At 41.7% G+C, this 22654-nt stretch overlaps 1 protein-coding gene across 1 annotated transcript in view; it reads right to left on the bottom strand.

The window, feature by feature from the left end:
- The window catches only part of LOC140481912 (partitioning defective 3 homolog B-like), a 997517-nt gene that overhangs the window by 417879 nt on the left and 556984 nt on the right, over positions 1-22654 (bottom strand). The window contains exons 14-17 of the mRNA XM_072578586.1: positions 19117-19222; positions 15869-15974; positions 14734-14864; positions 4827-4871 (exon numbers count right to left, since the gene is read on the bottom strand). Of these exons, the coding sequence (XP_072434687.1) occupies positions 4827-4871; positions 14734-14864; positions 15869-15974; positions 19117-19222 (388 nt within the window). The remainder of the gene's footprint in view (positions 1-4826; positions 4872-14733; positions 14865-15868; positions 15975-19116; positions 19223-22654) is intronic.

Below are 22654 nucleotides of genomic sequence, written 5' to 3'. Positions count from 1 at the left end.
AGCTTCCGCGATGCTCTGTGTAAGAGAATTCCAAAGATTAATGACCCTCAGAGAAGAAATTCCTCCTCATCTTCATCTCAAATGGGAGACCCCCTTACTTTGAAAGCTGAGCTTTCTCTAGAAACCCCCACAATGTCCTTGCAGAATCTGTGATGCCTCTGCAAAATCTTCTTTGTTTCAATAAGATTGTCTCATATTCGTCTAAACGTCCATGAGCCCAATAGGTCTAACTTGCACAACCTTTCCTCATAGGGCAATGTCTTCATCCCAGAAATCAGCATGTCCTGAACTGTGATGGTCACTGCTCAGGCAGTGGCCAGCAGAAGGGCTGAGAATATTCAAGATGATGGTACGCTCATATCAAAATATCTTTCCCAATTTCCACTCGCCCTCATCCCGAATCTCTTCTGGCCGGCAAACCACATGTCTTACCTCACACCTACTCCATGAAGCATGTCCTTTACTTCTGCCTTTCTCATGTCAAATATTCAAGATACGCAACCTGGCCAGGCAATGGAGAAAGCATAGGGGAGCAGCGATGGTGAAGACGTAGCACTCTCTCTTAATTTCAGGCATACAATCACAGGAACATATGGTGGCAACTCAATGTACCTTAGGGGCCAACAGAAAGGCAGAAATTGCACATGATGAGATATCAGGCAACAAGTGACTTGTACTCAGGGCAGGAGACAAGGGCAACACAGATGTCAGCTCAGCAGGAGATGAGGTCATGTGAAAGTTCTGTGGCAGACAGAGGAGAACGTGAAACCTTCAACGGGGCTGCTCAGAAATAAGCGTCTCGTTCTTATATATAACAAAATGCATCAATATTGAGAAGCACGGAGGAGGCCAGTACCAACTTGGTCCAGGTGTTGCACTGAGCTGGATGTCCAATTTCTCGATACGAAGTGATAGATAACTTCCTCCATACACTTGTAGACTCAAGCAGCGTCTGACATCACAGTTCCCACTGCAGCAGTAGCAACTTCCAGCAGAAGGTAGAGTGTGGCAGTAGAAGCTTCAGCTAAAATCATAAAGGCCAAACCACTTGTCACCATGGCTGTGGATTAAAGGCTTAAAAGGAGTATGCTGATATCATGGTAGTTTATGATAGCTTAAACACAAGCACCAACTGTTTCAAGAACAGCTTCTTTGCCGCTGTTATTAGACCTCTGAATGGACCCCTCAAATTTTAAAATTAATGTTGATTTCACTCTTTGTGCACCTTCTCTGCAGGCGTAACACTGTATTCCTCGCTCTATTCTATTACTCTAATGCATTTTGTACAGTATGATCTGCCTGTACTGCAGGTAAAACAAAATCTTTCACTGTACCTAGGCATGTGACAATAATAAATCAAATCAAATTTAAAATCAATCCAACAAGCTGTCCACAAAAGAACTACTAGGATTGCCAAGGCTCCAGAGGAGTGACCAAACCTCAGGAAGCTATCATTCATCCTCCCATTCTGGCCAGTCTGCCAGTGTCCTTACTGCTGCCTGCCAACCAATCAGCCTAAAACTGCTTTTGCTCATGACCCAATGTGAGTAAAAAAATCAGACTGGCTGCTCGAGGTAATTTCCAAGGTTATCTGTTTTCACCATGACTGAAAGATAACAGCCTTCCACCAGCCATACCACAGCCACTGGAGGAACATTGCAAAGGAGCATAGGATAGGGCTTACACCAGTGTGAGTAGTTGACTTCTGCATGGAAAATGAAATGATTTCACATTTATAAATCTGTGTTGGACTACATATCATGTATAAGTAAGTTTACTTCTAAAACTTGATTTTGTGCCTGCATTGTGGCCAAGCAGATGCTGTGATGGTGAGTGACAGCTGGAAGCAAAGTAATGGGTTGGTGGCATCTGGAGAATTAGGATTGCAGTCAACAGTCTTGTACTGGGATTGAGTTCTTCACAGAGAATCGGCTAGAAAACAGGCTTTTTAAATCTTCTCCTCGTATCCCTCCTCCTCATGTGAGCGTCTTGCCATATCGCTGGTGACTGGGACTGCCTCCCACGATGGAGAATAGAATGGAATATCCTTTATTGTCACGTGCACTCAAGTACAGAAGAACAGGAATACAATGAAAAGTTTTACAATGTCGCCTCTTATGGTGCCATCTTAGGTACAAGTACCTAGGAACAAACCTTAGCTACAAAATAGGAACAAAGAGAAAAGTACTTGCATTACTTTTACATTACAATGTTTAAAGAATAAGTTAAATATAAGACATAGTTAGAGAATTGCCATTCTAGTCAGATAAAAACAATTCAAATGAACATTACTTACAGCATCGCAGCGCTGGGGCTTTTCCATATGGTCTGACCACCCACACCAGACCCCAGTTCACACAGTCTTCATTAGAACATTATGAATCTTGACACATAACTACTCACATTGTTTCATTTTCATGCACAGGTCTGTTTTACCACATTGCAGAGCGTGCACGTATGTATAGATTACACACCCATGTTACCACCCACGTATTCGGGGATAGACGTAACTACCCTGCACTACTCCCATTGTTGCACTGTACTGGCTGGCTCAAAAGCAGCTGATGTAAAGACTCCTTTGGAGTCAAGGCACAATGGCAGTTGGTGGATTACAATATTGGTCCTCATGATTCTCTGCCTTTGGCATGTCCTAGCTGACTATAAAGTAACAGAAGTTCCTATTGGTTTCAGCAGAAGATGATTTGCCATGCGGCACCTGCAAAGGAATGTGCAAGTCAGTCAATGTCACTCTGCACCATGGGAATCCTGAAATCCCTATGAATCCACAATCTCTTTCCAGCCATTTCCCCCAGGCATGGAAGAATGAAGCGTAATGAACTCCGAGTGAATGGGGAGCGTCAGTCACCTCTGTTAAGCATCAATAGATGAAGGACTGTGAGACTGTACAAATATCTCCAGTCTCAGCCTAGAAGGAATGGGGATGCAAGAAAGATCATTGCAGCAGTCACCTTCACAAACATCAACAATGCCGTTCCTTCCCTGCTCTGAGGTTGTGGTTGCACTGTGCGGAAGATTTCAGTGAGAATGTCTTTTCTGAAGCATAAATTTCCCAGTCCCAAGGTGGCAGGACAGTGGGGAAAGTTGCAAGTCTTTGGCATTTAGTCATGACCGGCAGACAGTGATGTTTCCCAGTGACACCACCTTCATACTCTGATGCCTACCAAATGGAGCTTAAATAATTGAACATTTTAGTCTATCATGGGCCACTTTTCTGGATCACTGGCATTTTCCTGGTGGTAGCCCATCAATGCTGGAGGCTCTAAGCTCCCACGGTAGGGATGTTGACAGATTGAGTGTTCCCAATGGACTATCCAGAGGGGGCAAGTTGCTTAGTACCCTTGGTTTTCAATTATTTACATATCCATCCCACGCACACACTCAATCCCTGACTTGCCATGGGAGCACACAATATGGCTAGGGCTTCAGGGTTGCCAGCGCCCATGTCCCATCCACACTCCTTTATTGGACGGTGAGTCCAGAGATGGCCAACCAGGAGGCTGCTCACAGGAATATTATTGAGTCAGCTCCACAGCTAGCAAGTACAGGCTTGAGATCCCCAACCAGAGTCAACATCAGTGCTCGGAATTGCACAGCAGTGGTCAGCCTATGATTCCTGGCTAAGTTTCAGGGAGTTTTTTTTGAATAACTGGGATTCTTTAGCAGCCTTCCAATTCTTGACATCCTGTTCCCTCTGCAAGAAACCTGCCCTGCTCCAGGTGGCCTCTGTTAAGGCACTTCTTCCATTGACACTTAGGAAATTTGACATGTCCATGGCCTCATCAACTTTTACAGATGCACCGTAGAAAAAACACTATTGGGTGCACGTGGCCTTGGAAGGCCACAGTTCTGCCCAAGAATGTAAGAAACAACAGAAGATTGTGTGCACAACCCAGACCATCACGGAAGCCAACCTCCCATCCATTGAGTCCATTTACACTTCTCATTGCTGCGGAAAGGCTGCCAACATCATTGAAAACCCTTCCGACCCGTTAATGCTCTCCTATAACCTCTTCTGTCAGGTAGAAGATACAGAAGCTTGAACACACACACATACACACACACACACCAACAGGTTCAAGAACAGCTTCTTCCCTGCTGTTATTAGACTGAAGTAATGTTGACCTTGCTTGTGCACCTCCTGTGCAGTGTAACTTGTCTACCTCACTCTGTTTATGCAGCTTATGATCTGTATGTCCTTGCTTGTTATGAACTCCCTGTACTGCTTGCAAGACAATGCTTTTTACTGTACTTAGCAAATGTGACTACAGTAAATCAGATCAATCAAATTCATTCGACAAGTCATGCTGTGTTCCAAGAGAAATGGCTACAATCACATATGGTTGTGTGGAGACCTTAACGATGACAAAAATCTTGAGCATCTGACAAGCCATTCCCTATCGATCTCAATGAGTTGAACAGCAAGGTAACAATCATATAAGATCAACAAGCAGCTGACCAGTGACCCCTTCAAATAGCAATGAAGAGTTCTTCCTGCTCCTTAAAGTGTGCTCAGCTGTGCAAAGTTGAAAGGGGATGTTAGCTGGACTGTGGTGTCGTAAGGAACATGATGCTTAGCATTCAAAAGAATGGCGGATGCTTCAAATTTCACACTATATGATTAAATGCCGCAATATTGAACGAAGTAAATCCGACTGCAGGCTTGAATTCAGTACCAGATTTAATGGAAAACAGGAAATACTTTATGAAAGTAAAACAAAATTAAGAAACACAATAAATCAGACTTTGACCAAACATTGAGCCACTGGGAATAAATTATTGCAAAGATAAACATCCCAACATCTTACCGGATTGAAGCACTGCTAGAGATCCAACGTTGCCTTCATCCGCCACTAGAAAGCACAAAGAAAAGACATGATTAAAATCTCTTTAGAATAAGTTCTCCTTTTCCCTTAAGCTCAGTTGATAGCACTCTGGCCTCAGAGTAAGAACACTGAGTTCAAAGCATTATTTCAGACATTGGAGCACAAAATGTAAGCTGACCCTCCAGTGCAGTATTGAGGGAGTACTGCACTGCTGGAGGTGCTGTTTTTCAGATCACATCACTATCACATTGCAGTTTGTGGTCATTGCTGAGCATAATTTGGCTACTATGTTGCCAAGTTAGCTAGAATTGTTAAAAATTAACATACAGCAAAGAAGTGTTGGACTTTCCTGAAATTGTGCTGGATAAATGTAAATCTCTCTTTCCACACTCCATGATAACCCCTCCTTGCTAATTGCCCCATGTCTCCAAGTCTCAATTCAACTCTAGTTCATCACAAATTCAATAATCACTTCTCCTGTTCAGTGCTCCTTGTATATTGCCTGTGTGTGCCTATCAAATTTGCCATTCAGATTTTTCTCTTTCTGTTTCCACAGCAAGACCAGTATTTAAAGAGCGACACTGGAAAGTGGCTTGTCACAGTTTCCCTCACATCATCTATTATAAAGCAGTCAACTTTGTAATCACCTGACCACGTTCGCACTTGCAAAGGAAGGCAAATGGGTCAACAATCACCAGATACACTCCGTCATCCACTAACCTGAGTCTTTAGAGGGCAAACAACGCTCAGCTTTTTTTTTACATTTGTAGGTAGCATACATACTTAAATATTAATGTAAACAAACAAATTCAGTGATTTATGCTAATCAGAACAAGTAACAGGTAACACCATGAATTATTCAGTGTCCACAGATTATATTTTCACTTTGATGCAGTGTTATTTACCGTTGTTAAATGTGAAATTGTGTTTTGCAGTCGCAACACAACACTCAAGCAGCTGCAGTCAGGGGGGGGGCACCAGGAAGGTTTAAAACTACACACTGCTTTCACGAGCCACACACAGACTGATGAAAACACCTATGGTCACCGAACTTACTTTGTTTCTGTCTGTCATCCCTTGCAGAGTTACATTGAACTTGCAGCACAGAAACCAGCCCACTTCAATGTTTAAGCTCCTTATTTATTTATTCTTCTTATTTATTTAGTCTGTCAGCCTACCCTTCTATTAATTTCTCTCTTCCCTACTTTTCCTGACTCTCGTTAAAAATATCTCTCCATCCATCTTAACTTTTCCATTTGGTCACGAGTTTCCACAGTCCAAACAATCTCTGGATAACAAAGTTTCTCTTGAAGACCGTGATGGATTTATTTGTGGTTTTCTTATTTTTTTTTACTCCAAGTTTTGGGCTCTTGCAGAGTGAAAACATCTTCTTTCCACCCTGCCCATTTTAAAGGCTCTTTTTCCCTTCCATAGTACAGAGCTCAGTTCAGGCTTTAATGATAGTTACAATCACTTGGTCTGGCATATCTTGCAATTCATCTCTTTTGCACCTTCTCCAGTGCCTCAACTTCCTTTCTATAATACAGGGCCAGATCGGGATGCATTGTTCAAAGCATGCGTGTCTTCATGCATGACAGATGTTCATGGTCAAGAATTAATCATCAGAATGATTCTGAAATTATCTTCACTCCACCTTGGCTAGGGGAGTGGCGCAGTGGTGGGATTCTATCTGAACAAGGATCACAAATACCCACACGAACTGGCTTCACCCTTGCCCAACAATGGAACACAAAGCCAACTGAATCAGCTTGATCAGCCCAGGCCAAAATGTTCACTCTCAGTAAATTCTGACAATTTTGAAGCATTCAATAGAATTCATTAGCGGCTGAGTCGTGACCTCACATTGCTTCTACAGTGATTCAAATTTCTTAGTGGCAAGAAGCTGATGATACAACCGGGAATTCCTATTTCATTGCTTTCCCCCCCACCTCGATCCTAAACATCATTATTCATACATTTGTGATGATGTATTGATGTCGTATTTATACATGGCTGGAGAGTTGGTGGGTATGGTTGTGGAGGGGATTAATAGATAAAGCGCATGGGACAGTCAAATTGTTTCTATCAGAGCCAAACCTCAGAGGGTGCACTGACCCCTTCAGATTTCCCCTCAATGCGTCACATTCAACAACAATATATTTCTTCCAAAAGAAAAACCAAATTAAGTCACCTACAGAATAGGATTGCCTGTCTTTCAAAGATCACTTGTAACTTCTACGGCTAACCCTCAAACAAACCATAACCCAGGAAGATGTTAAATCAGTGGCAGATTAATCAGGCACTACCTGGAACAAGGTGAGAAAACGGGTTTGGTGGCAACAATCATTTAAGAGCCACCAAATTGCCACAGTTTCCCATAACCTAACCTGCCAAATTCAAACTGTGCAGCCCCATGTAGTAAGCAGTGATTTACTTCAGCTGAAAAATTTACTAACAAGTGAAGAGGATGAATATCTGATCACACAGAGATGATAAATGATCTTTTATTTCATGTTTGCTGTAAATCTAGATTTCTATGTGCTGTATAGTGCTGAGACTGGTTTATAAATTAGAAATCAAACAGATTAGGGCTGCTGCTGTTCCACAAAATACTCCTAACAACCCAAACTGATATGAAATATTAAAACGTAACTTTATCCAGTATTTAGCCAACATTAACTGAATAGGTACCATAGTGTATCCAGCACTACAGGAAGAATTTGATTCTTTTAAAACATATTGCAGATTAGAAAATTTAAGACCTTCAATGTGCTGGAGTTATTCGTGAACTATCATAGAAACTGGTGGCTTTCTGCTTTCCATGTGCTTAAGCCCATCTAAAGCTCTGCTGTTCATATCTTAACCCACATCCAATCTTGCTCACCATACTATCTTTGGTAACCTACCCTGGCTCTCAGATGGAAAGTCTCAATTTTAAATTTATCATCTCATACTTAAATCCCTCTGTTGCTTTCCCATCCCTAAGTTCCTCAGCTCCCTAACCCTCTGAGGTCTGTCTCTCTCCAATTTGGATTCTCGCATGTTCCCCAGTATCACCATTATTCATAGACTTGCCTTCAGCTGCTTAGGCTGAAGTTCAGGAATTCGAGCTGGAATAATCTTTGGCTCTGTACTTGTCTCCTTCAGTGAGTGTTGATGACCTGCCTCTGCAGATGTCTGTCAAACAGTATGTGATAATTAACGTCTGGAGTTTTAAAGAGTCAGAAGCGACAATTTTGAAAGATATAAAACCCTAAGGAGACTTGACTGGGTGAATGTAGAAAGTATGTTTTCTCTTATATGTAAAAATAGGGGTCATCATTTAAGAATAAGCGGTCACCTATCTAAAACAGAGATGAGGAAACACTTTTTTCTCTCAGATAGTTATGTGACTTTGGAATTCCCTTCATCAAAAGGCAACAGATCCAGAATCTTTAAATATTTGAAGGCAGAGGCATATTGAATCTTGATGAACAAGGCAATATTATGAAGGAATATAGAGCCAAAGTTAACAAATCAGTCATGATGTTAGTGTGTGTGTGTGTGTGTGTGTGTGTGTGTGTGTGTGTGTGTGTGTGTGTGAGAGTGTGAGTGAGAGTGAGAGAGAGAAAGTGTAGACAAAGTATCTGGAGGGTTTCTTGTACCTAAATCATTTTCTTTCACAGGAAAGATACTTAGCAGAGTCTTGGACAGCTGAAGTTGTACGGCCCATCCATTTGGGCTAGGTTTGCTACTGGAAAAGCAGAGTGCAGGGAAAAATTGAATTGAATTGATTGTCATGTGTACTGAGGCACAGTGAAAAGCTTTGTCTTGCGAGCAATACAGGCAGATCACATAGTTAAACAGCACTGATAAGTAAGTAATAGATAAACAGCGACAAAACAAAAACACATGTACAGGCAAATGTTAAGGGTTTGTGAATCCATTCAGTATTCTAACAACAGTAGGGTAGAAACTGTTCCGAAACTGGCTGGTTCGTGTATCCAGGCTTCTGTACCTTCTCCCTGATGGTAGAGATTGTAGAAAAACATTACCAGGGTGGGATGGATCTTTGAGAATGCTGGCAGCCTTTCCTTGACAGTGGGCCTGTAGATGGATTCTATAGATGGGAGGTTGGCCTTTGTGATTGTCTGGGCAGAATTCACCACTCTCTCTAACTGTCTCCAATGTTGAATGGTACGGTTGCCACACCAGGTAGTGATACATTCAGACAGAATGCTCTCGATGGCGCACCTATAAAAGTTGACAAGGGTATTCGCCGTCCTGCCAAATTTTCTCAGCTATCTGAGGAAAAAGACATGTTGTTGGGCCTTTGTAACCAGTGTCCACATGAAGGGTCCAAGAGAGCTTGTTGTGGATGACCATTCCCAGGAGCTTGATACTCTCCACTTGTTCCACCTCTGTGCTGTCAATGTGTAGGGGGGCATGAGTAACATCCTGCTGAAAGTCAATAATGAGTTCTTTGGTTTTGCTGGCATTGACAGCTAGGTTGTTCTCAGTGCACCATTTTTCCAGTCTTCCACCTCGCAGTCATCTGAGATTCAACCGACTATGTTGGTGTCATCAGCAAAGTTGTAAATGGCATTAGTCTGGTATTTGGCAATGCAGTCATGGATATACAGTGAGTACAGTAGGGGGCTGAGTATGCACTCTGGGGGGCTCCAGTGTTGGGTGTTATTGAGGATGAGATATTGTCCCCAATCTTCACTGATTGTGGCATGGGGGTCAGGAACTTGAAGATCCATTTGCAGAGAGTGGGGCTTAGTCCAAGATCACAAAGTTTAGTAATCTGTCTCGAGGGGATAGTATTGAAGGCTGAACTGTAGTCAATGAGTAGGATTCTTATGTAGCTGTTCTTGGTGTCAATATGTTCTAGGGAGGAGTGAAGGGCAACTGATGTGGCATCTGACGTTGATCTGTTGGTCCGATAGGCAAATTGGAGTTGGTCAAGAGTAGTGGGAGTCTGGAGTTGATTAATGCCATGACCAGCCTTTTATGACCACTGAGATTAGGGATACTGGGCGGTAGTCATTGAGACCTGCTGCATGAGCCTTCTCAGGCTCAGGGATGATGTTGGCCTCTTGAAACAGGCAGGGACAGTGGCCTGCTGTAGAGAGAGTTTGAAGATGTCCGAGAAGACTTCTGCCAATTGATCTGTGCATGCTCTGAGTGCACGGCCTGCTTCTCTATCTGGTCCCATCGCTTTCCTTGGATTCACACGAAGGAAAACTGATCAGACCTCTGATACAGTGACTGGTGGGATAGGTTCATCAGGATTTGTTGGAATAGATGTCACCTCTCCGCCAAACTTCTGCTCAAAGCGAGCATAGAATGCGTACAGATGACCTGGGAGGGATGTGTCATCGTCTGCTATCTTGCACTGTCACTTTTTGGAATCTGTGATTTCATTCACTCCTTGCCATAGTCGCCAGATGTCTGTCTGGGTCTCTAGTTTGGATTGGAATTGGTCCTTAGCTGTCTTAATGGCTCAACGAAGGTCATACTTGGATTTCTTATATTTGAGTGGGTCGCCTGATCTGAAGGCCTCACACCTGGTTTTTAGCAGGTTCTGTGTGTCCTGATTCATCCAGGTTTCCTGTTAGGGAACACCCGGATTGACTTTCTTGGTATGCAGTCCTCCGCATACTTGCTAACAATGCCTGTGACGGTGGTGGCGTACTCGTCCAAGGTACCTGCAGACTGTGTGAACATGGCCCAATCAGCAGATTCCAGACATCACCAGAGTTGATCCTTTGCTTGCTCTGACCAGCACTGGACCTGTATCTGCGAGGGGGTCTCTTGCCTGAGCTTTTGCCTGTAAGCTGAGAGACGAAACACAGCATTGTGGTCAGAACTCCCAAAACGAAGGCGAGGGATGGAGTGGTAGGCAGCCTTCACAGTGATGGAGCAGTGGTCTAAAATGTTCGGGCCCCTGATGGTGCAGGTAAATGTTCTGGTAGTACTTGGGCAACAACTTCCTTAGATTGGCTTGATTGAAGTTGCCAGTTACAATAAACATCACAATAAAATATACATCAGCAACAAAAAAATAAAGAGACAGAGCAGGGGAAATTTTAGTAAATTCTTTCCAAACTGATATGTTTTATAGTCAGAGTTGATTTTCTATTGACGTCAGTGGAGAACAACATTGTGCTGGGGACAAAACCAACATTTGAAGAAACTTCCATCTCAGTGAGTTTGATTAAAATTAATTCTCCAGACTTTGCCAACATGCAACCTCCATATTCAGCACGAACAACCCTGTGTGACCATTATTTGTACTGGATCCCTTCACATCAAGCAGCTGAAGTTTCATATTTATTACCACCATGTTTATACTTTAAAATATGCAATATTTATAAATTTCCCATTGTCACTGACACCTCTTAGGTTCCAGGTACCAATTTACATTTTAAGGCTTGCAGGCAAAAAAAAAATCACCATTGCTCTGTCCTTTTCTGAACACTACAGGGTGCTTTTAGTAGCCATGCAAGCATTTCTGAGTGAAATTGAACATGGCATATCGAGCGAACTGCTTGTCCAGGTTTTATGCAAGATGATATTGTCTTTTCTTAGTCTCAGCTAGACATGCACTTGAAAGAAATGATTAAGAGAAAGCAGTGGGTCATAAATCAATGTCCAACCGTAAGAGTTCATCTGGAGAGTGCTGCCCTAATGACTTACAGCCATTATCCAAACTACAGCCTCGCAGTATCTGACCAGACACTTGAACTTACAAAGGAATGCACCTGACCTATTGGATTTAACTGTTCCAAGCAGGGACGTCAAAACGGAAAGCAACCTGTGACAGATATTCTGGTTGCAACGCAGTTGCTCAGCTGCGCATACCTTTCCATGCAAGACACTCCGCAGCAAATTAATACCAAAATTCAATTTGTGATTGATTGAATTCTCTCCCGCACCCAACTCTCAGCTTCCCCTGCTGACCCTGTGTTTTCTGAAAAACGCACTTTGCCCCAGGAATAGGAACAGAAGAACAAGCCACTCAGCCCTCTGAGTCTGTCCTCTCATTTACACGATCCTTAATTATGCCTAATTTACTGCTTCTTCATTAGCGCTGAGTAAAAGTGCTGGAATGTACATATTTACCAACAGCAGCATACCCACCTCAGTCAAACGTAATAAAGCTGCTTTGGGACAATTTGGTTTTATTAACAATGCCAACAAACACCAGATATATATTATTGAAAAAGGTCTGCCTCTTGTCAGGGTGGCTCTCTTGCAGCACAAAAGGTTCAATAGGATTTTGATTCAAAAGACGGGGAGAAACTGCTTTTACAGACAGGAGCATGACTCGCTAGTAGGCATGCACATTAGACAATAAATAAGAAATTCAGGACATTGCATTAATAATGAGTTGTTCAGGCAAAACATTTTTAAGAATCTGGAATATGCTACCTGAGAAGGAGTGGAAGAAGATTTAAGTTTAACTTAGAGAAAGAAATTGAATATATACTTAAAAGGAGAAATTGCAGCACAGGCTAGGAAAGAACAGTGAGGTATGACAAACATTGTAGCTCTTTCACATTAACAGGTAGGCAAGGGTATGGTTCTACAAGGTAAATTCATCTCCATGATAAATGTTGCACAACGGAAGCTCACAAGCACAATATCCAACTTCTTTGAGGGATTAACAACGACATGTATATTAAAAGTCTTGTCCAATAAAAAGCAACCTAATGTCCACTTTATACAGCTATATCTTGCATCAGCGTCACGAGCAATGATTTTGGCTTCTGTGTAGTCCAGAAATTGCCCATTATAATTATGTCTAAAGTAAGTAGAGCTCTCTGAATTCAAAGAATAATTACAGGGAATCAGGTTCGGCAGATTATAGGGATTCCAGCCGCATTTGAAATGGAAAGAAGCTAGGAGTGTGTCACTCAACGTTAAAGCAGCATTGCTCAAAGCAAACTGCAATGCAAGACCACAAATGACACTATTTTTTTTCTACAATGATTTCTCAATGCCTTCCTTTGCCTTATAAGGCTGCCACGTTACTGAAATTTGCCACATTTTCTAAACCATGACTTCATGTGCATGTTAAAAGTGTTGCTTTTAAGAGGTTCCATGCCACTGACCATGCAAAATATCTGTAAGAATTTTTACTTCACACATTTGTCCGGATTGGAGACTGAACTAAAAATCAGATACATACTTTGGGAGCTCCTGGAGATCTTAACACACTGAGGTAATGGGAGATTCTAAGGGCAATTCCCTCATTCCCCAGGAACTTTGGAAAAAAGGCCTCCAGCTTTGAGTTGAAGTTTGAGACTTTTGACTGACTTATCTGGATAGTTACCCTGGAAATGTTAAGACAGAAATATCGTAGGCTAACTCCTGGTGACCAGACAATTGACAACTGCCCACTGAATTGCCACTCACACCCTCCCCTCCCCCATTTAACTGGACTAGATCACTCCATCAGACTCACCACCTCATACCTGAACCAAACCCCACCAGCCAACTCCACTCTTGACTTGACCACACCATCACTCATCCCATCCTGTTGCTTCTGTAATTTTCTGCTATCCCCAAATGTGACCTGACGTGACTAGGCCATCTAACTTCCTCCTATGCCCCTACCTAACCTGATCTCACTACTGCCTGACTTGACAATGCCAATTCACCCACCTGCCACAGCCTCCACTAACATCAGAAGACTGGCCATAAAAAAATGACGGGGGGGGGGGGGGGGGGGGGTGAAGGAAGAACTGGGTAGATTTTTATCTGGTCACTCCGGAAACACGATTCTGACACTGACCAGTAAATGTAGAGGTTCGTTTACCAAGCCTAACTTGGCAGAAGGAACAGGAAGAGAGATAAATTATGCTATTCTACTAACAACTGGGTGACCCTGCAACCAAATTACAGCTCAGGCATATATAAAACGTGCCAGCATCTTTATTTGCCTCTGACATACCACAACACAGATTAAATACTAGCTGTTTTCTACGGCACTCCCAATGAGCAAGTTGCACCCAACAATCTGCCACCCAAAAATACCCTGATCCCAATAGCGGGAAGACCCATTGTACCACAGGTTCTAACCTGATGCTCTTTAGCAAATAATGGAAGGGTTCATTTTGGATTATGATTGATTGTGCATGAAACAGAAGGTACAGTTGATTCCACTTGCACAAGTCCCATCATTGGCAGCTGTGACTTGATTTGTCCGAGACCTACACACTGGGATTTCCCTCTGAAATCTCTTCATTGCTCCTTGCTGATTTAAGAAGTCACTTAATAGCTGCCTTTCTCAGCAAGCTTTCGTCCACCCATCCTCCTATCTCATTATAGCCATGGTGTCAAATTTTATCTGAAAGTCCTTGGGGCATTTTATTGTACTAAAGATACTCTGTAAATGCAAGTTATTGTTGCTATCTGTTGCAGTCACTTTGCTATACTCCTTGTTATTAGAGACACCTTTCAGAATGGAATCTAATGGTAACAAGACTGAGTGGGAAGCAAGGAGGGGTCTAGGCCAGACTGGTGTGATTAAACCTCTAATATAAAGAGCTTCATAGTCACCACCCAATTATACTTTCCTGTGAATTCTATAAAGGGCACAGTCCACCATGATATCTGCTCAATTTCAGTCAACTCGCATCTTTGGTGTTACTTTTAACCATCATTAACACTACTTTCATCTTATTAAACTCACAGTACAGATTACAAGAAAGCTACAGATGGCAGGGCAAGCACCAGGATTTCATTTAATCCTGGGGGTTCAGATGACATCTATGATCCACTCAGTTTTGGCATGTTAAACAACAATAGGGTGCAAACTATTTTTAATTTATCTTCTCCGCGTTCTGTTACTTTAATTGGTTTTCTTTGAGTGACAGGTTGGATACTTGGCCCTTACCCAAATCCATGCTCTTGGAACCGCTGATTTTGCCAGGAGACTGCCGCTGCACAGTATTGTTGGCCTGATATTCTGCAACTCCAGCCGTCGGTCTTTGGTGCAGCGATTGTGAAGCAGCATTCTGGTCAGAACTGTGGGAGCCAAGCACAATTAAAACCTTTCCTGTGAAGTAACTTACTGCTGCAACCTCATATCAGATAGTCACACTGAGTTAGCTGTAGAATGGCAAACATGGGTCAAAGTTTTAGGAATTTATCGATCCAGTGGATTGATCTACAAACTGGTTACACGGTCAGCCACTGCTCAGTTGGTAGCCATTTTGCCTCCAAATTAAAAGTTTGAGAGTTCAAGTCCCACTCCAGAGGTTTAATACAAATAGCACTCCAGGGAGAAAATGAAAGAATTGACTGACTGATGTGCTGTCATCAATAACACCCCTTGCAATAACAGAATAGCTACTCAAATGGTGCCCAGTGGCATAGTAGTTGGGCTATTGTTCTGCAATGTGCGTGGCATTCAGTCAAAGGTGTATTTTTAAGGCCAATCTCACAGTATAAATTATTAACACACACAATCTAGCAGTGACAAATATTCTGAAAACACAATAGCACATTAGTCACTCTGCAGAGACTTCAGATTGAAAGACATGGCACCTAAGTGGATAGCACATGTGCCAGGGATTTCCATTATTCATTTCCTCAATTTTACCCAGTTAAAGAGTAAATGTTGACTTCCAGAGTAAATGGTCATCAATTATCAATATTTTTAGTTCTGTGTTGAAGTTTTAATTACTTCCTCCTAAGCATTTGTACTCACTATTCATTCATCAAACAACATCGCTTGACAGATGATCTGATTATTATTGCAATACGGTTTGTGGATCCTTGCTGTGTACAAATTGGCTGCCACATTTCCTATATTACAGTGACTCCACACTTAAAGTACTTTAATGGTTGAGAGAGATTTGGGATGCTCTGAGATCCTGAATGGTGCTACATAAAGACAGACTTTCTGTCTTTCTTTCACCCAGCAGTGAGAAGCTAAATTAACCAGCAGAGGTTTAATCAGCACCACCAGCAAGCTACATTTACTATATTACCAAGTTAATGACTAGGGTTAACTTCTGGTTACAAACCTCTTATCTTCGCGAAAAGACCACATTTTGTATACTCCCATGGCCTCTTCTTCATCAGGATGTGGTGGAAGCAGAGGTGGAATTTCAACCTCTCCCTCATCATTTGCTGTAAACATAAACAAGACTGTAAAATAGTATCCTGGAAACTAGTAGATCTACAAACAATTTGCACATTAAATTCTAAATATGGAAGGTAAATGAGGAGTGATTTGGAGCAGGTTCACTCCAGTAAAATAAAGATACACAAATCAACTGTGATTACATTCACATGCCATACGGACAAATTCCATCAGCCAAGAAGCTTGTGTCCAGAAAGACTGAAAATGTCTTAACGCAAAACACCACTGAGGAGGTTGACAAGAGTAACAAAGTGCCCATTTTCCTGGAGAACTCGATTCTTTCAAAAGAATGCCTCGTAGGCATAGACCTTCAACAGAAACACTATTTAGCCCTAAATTGAATGAGAGCTAGGGGTGGCAGAGATTGGTGACATTATTACACAACTGAAAGCAGAGAAATTGCCATGAACATGAATGTGGAGAGCACAGGGAAACATACGAACCCAAGGTTTTATACAATACCCCATCAATGTCCTGTTCCATTTGACGCATGACAGTATTATAACCTGGTGGCAGATCTCATGTGAAAAATGATGATGACGATCCCAGTTTTCTGCTTAGTAAGGGAGTATTCCGCCAACATGTACTTCATGAAATTAACTCAACGATTGAAAGTACTTTGGTAACACTCCGAACACAAGCCAATGCTATATAAACGTAGGCTCTCTCTTCCCTTTTCTGAGTGCTTGAAGCAGATATTAGACCATCAGTGCCTGTGGAAATGCATCACTGAGTGTACTAAGAGCCTGGGTTACTGCAGGAATGAAGATCAGCAATGTTGAGGATGGCAATGAATGCAGTGGACTAGGAAAGGAAAATAGACACCACAGTTGGAGATTTATTGGTTTTCTGATATTCATAACACAACTCAATATGGATGGTAGACTGGATGCAGTTGGTTGAGTGAGTGAAAAAGAAGTTAAATACATAAGGAGATTATTCTGGTTTGGCCCTTTCATATGAGACTGCCAGCAAAATCATATGATTTGTGTATGCCTTATGGCAAACACTTTTTTTAATATAATTTCAAAATTCTCAACAACTGTGCATTCTATTGACTAATTAAAACTCTGTGATAAAAATCCACCTGCTCTTTAAAAATGTAATACTATTGTCAGATTAATCTTGCCAAGAAAAGTTATAAGCCTGAGTTTTTAGTTTCAGAAACCAAGAGGTGATAAAGATGCAGAAAATAAACATGAAAGTGAACTCGCAGGAAATATTAAGAAAGCATGTTAAAAGGAAGGGAGCAGCAAAGTGAACCTATGTCACTATACAAGATATTCAAGGCTGAAATCAAAAGCTTTTACCAGATGTGAGGAATCAAGGGACATGGTGACCAACGGGATAGTGGAGCACAGATTGAAGATTAACCATAATCTTAATGAATGGTGGAGATAGGTTTGAGGGGTGAGGGCATGGGGTGTGCATGGTTTGTTCCTGCAGTTGTTTCTTATGGGAGCAAGATTTTCTCCTTCAGCAATAGCTGAATAAAGTTTCAGGTTCGGTATCTCTTCTGGAGAACTGGAGAGAGAAAGCAGGGTCAATATTTTGGGTCCAGAGATTATTCTTCATATCCAGTTCTGAAGAAAGGTCTTTGGACTCGAAACATTGACTCAGCTTTCTGTTCACACCACCACGCCAACTGAGTTTCTCCAGCTTTTTCTGTTTTTGTTTCAGATTTCCAGCTCCACAGTTCTTTGTTTTTCTCTTCTTCAGTGATCTGAACGCAGTAACACCGTTTGCAAAGAGGGGAACATAACAACTACAAAGCACAGAAGACAATGCAGTCACATGGTCCATCAAGAACATTCCTTCCAGCTGCTCAGTGTGTTCCAGCTTACCCTCAACTCTCCCCCTTGCACGTGATTTTCAAGGTAAGGTCTTTCCAAGAATCTTCCTGCCGATCTCCAAACCTAGAAATGTCTATAAATCTATAAGGCAGGTTATTCATCTTCAACTGGCTGATTTCGGCAATGAATGGAACCACAGATACAAATTAATAGTCTGCAATTTGTACGCTTTCACCACCTATAAATTTTCCCCCTTTTTTAAAAAACATTGCATTTAATTCAGGCATTAATTATTTGTAGAATGCATTAATGTAACTCAAACTTGCTGCACAGGAACAGAATTAGTCCATTCAGTGAGATCATGGCTCATCCATGTCTTACCTCATCTATGTGCCTATTTCCAGAATCCTACATAGTCTTTTACTGGGTAAGACTATCATTCAAGTTTTTAAATTTTCAATTAAGTCTGCAGCTCAACAGTTTTTGTTGGTACGGTGATAGAGGTAATGGCCTAGTAATATAATTGCTAGATGATTCATCCAGAGACCTAGTTAATGTTCTGGTGACCTGGGTTCAAATCCTGCCATTGCAGATTAGAGGAATTTGAATTCAATAACATATCTGAAAGTAGGAATCTAATGATGACCATGAAACCATTATCGGTTGTCAGAAAAAAAAACAGCTAGTTCACAAATGTCCTTCAAGAAAAGGGAATTGCCACCCTTACCTGGTCTAGCCTCCATGTGACTGCAGACCCACAGCGACTTGGTTAACACTTAACTGCCTTCTAGACAACTCGGGCTGGGCAATAAATGCTGGCCTAGCCAGTGATGCCCACAGCAAGTGAATTAATTTTTTTTAAAATTAGCATGAGTGTTCCAGACCTTCACTTCCTGCTGTGGGAATAAGTGCTTCCTTTGAGAGTTTGGAGAAGATTTGTAGTTCAGGTTGTGGATCAGGTTGTAAATTTGCTCACTGAGCTGGTAGATTTGTTCTTGGGACGTTTTGTCACCATGTTAGGTGACATCATCAGTGATGGAGGCTTATCGAGCATGGTGACGAAACGTCTGAGAACAAATCTACCAACTCAACGAGCAAATGTACAACCTGATAAGTGCCTCTTGACATTGTCCCCAAAGAACATTGCTCTAATGTTAAGGTTATGCCCCTCTCACTAAAGGAATCATCCAATTGTTGAATCAGAGGAATACATCAATTTTGATCATCCATTGATGTTTGCTTGAGCGTATAACATCTAGTCTAAGCAACCAGCCCCCAAAACTTTGGTCGATCAGGGCACATGAATTTGTTTCCATTGCAAAACAGGCTTGCTTACCTGTTGTTGCTCTCTCTCTGGCGCCAGAGGACTGGGTGTGCCACTGGCTAGTACTATTACTGCTGCGAGCGTTGTGTGCCTGCACACCACCTACTTCCAGACGATCCTAAGAACACAAAAACATTTTCATGGTTTAACCAGTTTACAAAGAGCACACGCAATTCAACAACACCCCCCTTTCTGATATCCAGCATTTGTAAAAAATCAGAAGTTTGAAACTGATAAAATACCACAGAACACAAGTGTTACTATCCAATGTCAGAAACGACAACTTTGTTTTCTTTATTCGTGTTTTTACATTACAACTTTTATACCAGTTGCCGATTGTGGGGTGTTCTTGAATCTAACAATTTAAGAAATTTCTTCAAAAAGGTATTCTGTTGCATTGTTCAATGGACCTCCTTTTAATTTCCTTTCCTCCTTCCTGCTAGTCCTTTAAGACAGTAGTTGAGCATCAACTCTTAAGTTCATTTTGAAAGAGAGGCAGGCACTTCAATTCCTGATGAAGAGCTGATGCTCGAAACATCGACTCTCCTGCTCCTCGGATGCTGCCTTTTCAAGCACCACACTTTTTGACTCTGACCTCTAGCATCTGCAGTCCTCACCTTCTCCCACCTCAATGAAGCACGACAAGGAACACGGGCTTTTTTGAAATTTCACTATTTGGTTCTTCAGACTTTCCTCATGATTTGGGCACATTCAATGAATGGGAAGGACTAAGAGCAATATTAGAGCCTAAGTAGTAGGGGCTGCTGGTAGGTTATAATTCCACCAGACAGCTAGCTTGCAATGTAGAGTGATGCAAAAAGCATGGGTTCAATTCGCACCACTCGCTGAGGTTATCATGAAAAACTCTTCTCCTTGACCTCTTACCTTGCCTAAGACATGGTGACTCTTGGGTTAACCCACCCCTAGTCATCCCTCTCCAATGGGAGAGCAGCCCTAAGGCCTGGGAAGACTATAAAGTGAATTTATCTAGTTTCACTTCTTATTACTTAAATGATTTACCAATTTCCAAGAGGTTGCCAACTGCTGTTGATGAACCTTCCCACAACACATGATCTTCATTTGAACAGAAAGACAGAAAAACACATTAAGAAAGCAAAATTATAAAACATGATAGGGAGACAGGAAAATACTGGGGAAATTGAGAGGAAGGAGGGAGAGGGAGAGGGAGGGAGTAGGACAGAGGTGAAGAGAAACTAAGAGAGGTAGGGAGGTGAGAAAATGGGAGGGACAGAAAAAGAGGGAAGAAAGAAGAGAAAGGAAGCTGGAGGGTGGGAGAGGGGTAGATAAAGGGAGGAAAGGAGGGAGGGGATAAGAGGATAGAGGGGTGAGAAAAAATGACAGAACTCAAAACAGATAATGAATTATTATCGGCCAGAAAACAAATCAAGCAGAGACCAATAAAGCAAATTAAGAAAACATATTTGCTTTATTGGTCATCTCTCCATGAAGCAACTATAAAACTCCAAAGGTGAGGCCTACTCACCATAAAACCGGCAGATCATTAGATGTGAACCAGGGGTTCCTCTGCCATTGACTGATACTATCATCATTTTCTTGGTTCCAGAACCAGAAGTCACAGTCTAAGACTTCATTTAGTACTAGTTCATTTAGTACTAAGATGAGAAGAAACTTCTTCATCCAGACAGTGGTGAGCCTGTTGAATTCTCTACCACGGAAAGTGGTTGAGGCCAAAACATGGAATGTTTTCAAGAAGAAATTACATATAGTTCTTGAGGCTAAGGGGATTAAAGAGTATGGGGAGAAAGAGGAGACCGGGTACTAAGGGGATTAAAGATTTGGGGAGAAAGAGGAGACAGGGTACTGAATTGCATGATTAGGTCTGATGGAGCAGCTTGAAAGATGAATGGTGTACTCCTGTTCTTATTTCCTATGTTTCAATGTAAGAAACAAATACACCCATAGCCACGGCTTAAAGCAAGCATTTATTGTTCAAAACACTCATTCAAAAGAGCAAGGAGAAGCAAGTTTCACAATGTACTTCACAAGAATTCTTTATTAAAAAGGGAACTATATGCAATGGACACTAATTACAGAAGACTTATTGTTAAGCAAGTTAGAGCAAGGAGCATTTTTTTGTAGGAATAAATAAATATGAGCACTAACAATTATGGCCGATCACATGGGTTTAAAAAAATAAATCTATTTCAGCTGCACACTATGAAAACTTTTTCCATATTCCACCATTGTTCAGTGAATGTAAAACTTGCGTCACACAGGCGACCTTCAGTTGAACCAACAGTCACTTGGTTAAAACATTAACATCCGTACCCAGTGATTATTCACGGGTGTTGCTTGTGGAATGGCGGGAACAACAGCACGAGTTAGAGCACATAACAAAAATAGAATTGTCAAATCATAAGAGTACAGAAGACCATTCAGTCCATTGGCCATGTGAAAGAGTCATTAATTAATCTCACTACACTGCACTTTCCACAAGTGCTATAAATGTTTCCCTTTCACATACAATCCAATTCCCTTTTGGAAGCTGACACAGAATCTGCTCTGACCACCCATTCAGACACTCTTGAAAAAATTAAGACAGCTCTCTTCTGACTCTCCTGCTCATTATTTTCAATTTGGATACTTTAGATGCATTTGTGAAAATGCAGTTCTCTTTAAATGGAAAGAAAGCATATAGCCAATTGGTTAGCCTCATCAAAAGTTAATAGGATTTGTGCGACTTCATTTTTCTAAATTAGTTTCATTGGGAGTTTCGCTGCCTGAGATTTTCTGGAATATTTCTAAAATATTGAAGCATTACTGCTGGCAAATGTATCCTCCTTTGTTCCTCATCTCCACATGCTTTACCCAGTGTCTCCTAGTGGCAGTAACCCGTGATCAGGTACATTGGCAGCGACTTTTGAAATTGTGGTTACATCATCTTCACGCGCAAGTCTAGACAGTAACACTGGCTGATCTTTTCACGAAGTAACCCAGAGGCAAATAGCATCGTAAAGCATGACACCATGGCTGAGGTCAGCTATCTTGGCGTGACCGAGAACTGAACTGGGACCTTCCCAGTCTGCATGGAGCGACAGCACCCCCAGGCAGCGTTTTTAGACACAATGATACGCAGCATCTACAAGATGAACATTACTGTATTGTTGTTGCCAATCGACAAAATTTATCTAATCCTTACACAGCTTAGAATGATGTTTTTGTTAATTGAAAACTATGTCTGAATTTTGCGAGTTAAATATTTGTGATTCTTGGAGCAGTAAACAATCAATTCTTAGAATCGCACATCGTTAAACCATTGGACTATCATCACAACCCATGAAAGTGCTATCAAATTAACCCTAGACCCCTCCACAGTCCTGTAGAGCATGTCCCCTTTCGGTATTATAACCGATTACCTTCTGAATGTTTGAAGATCTGTGACACTGCCACCTAACGAGTTGCACAAAATCACGTTCACTCATGGAAACTGAGAAGTATGAATAATTATGCTGGCAAAGGCCAAGGATAAGTGTTTTTCATCTCTTGCCCTTTGCCGGCAAATACTGAA

Source organism: Chiloscyllium punctatum, chromosome 10, assembly GCF_047496795.1.
Source record: "Chiloscyllium punctatum isolate Juve2018m chromosome 10, sChiPun1.3, whole genome shotgun sequence".
Taxonomy (NCBI): domain Eukaryota; kingdom Metazoa; phylum Chordata; class Chondrichthyes; order Orectolobiformes; family Hemiscylliidae; genus Chiloscyllium; species Chiloscyllium punctatum.
The sequence above is the reverse complement of the archived record's forward strand: the minus strand, read 5'-3'. Positions and strand labels throughout refer to the sequence as shown.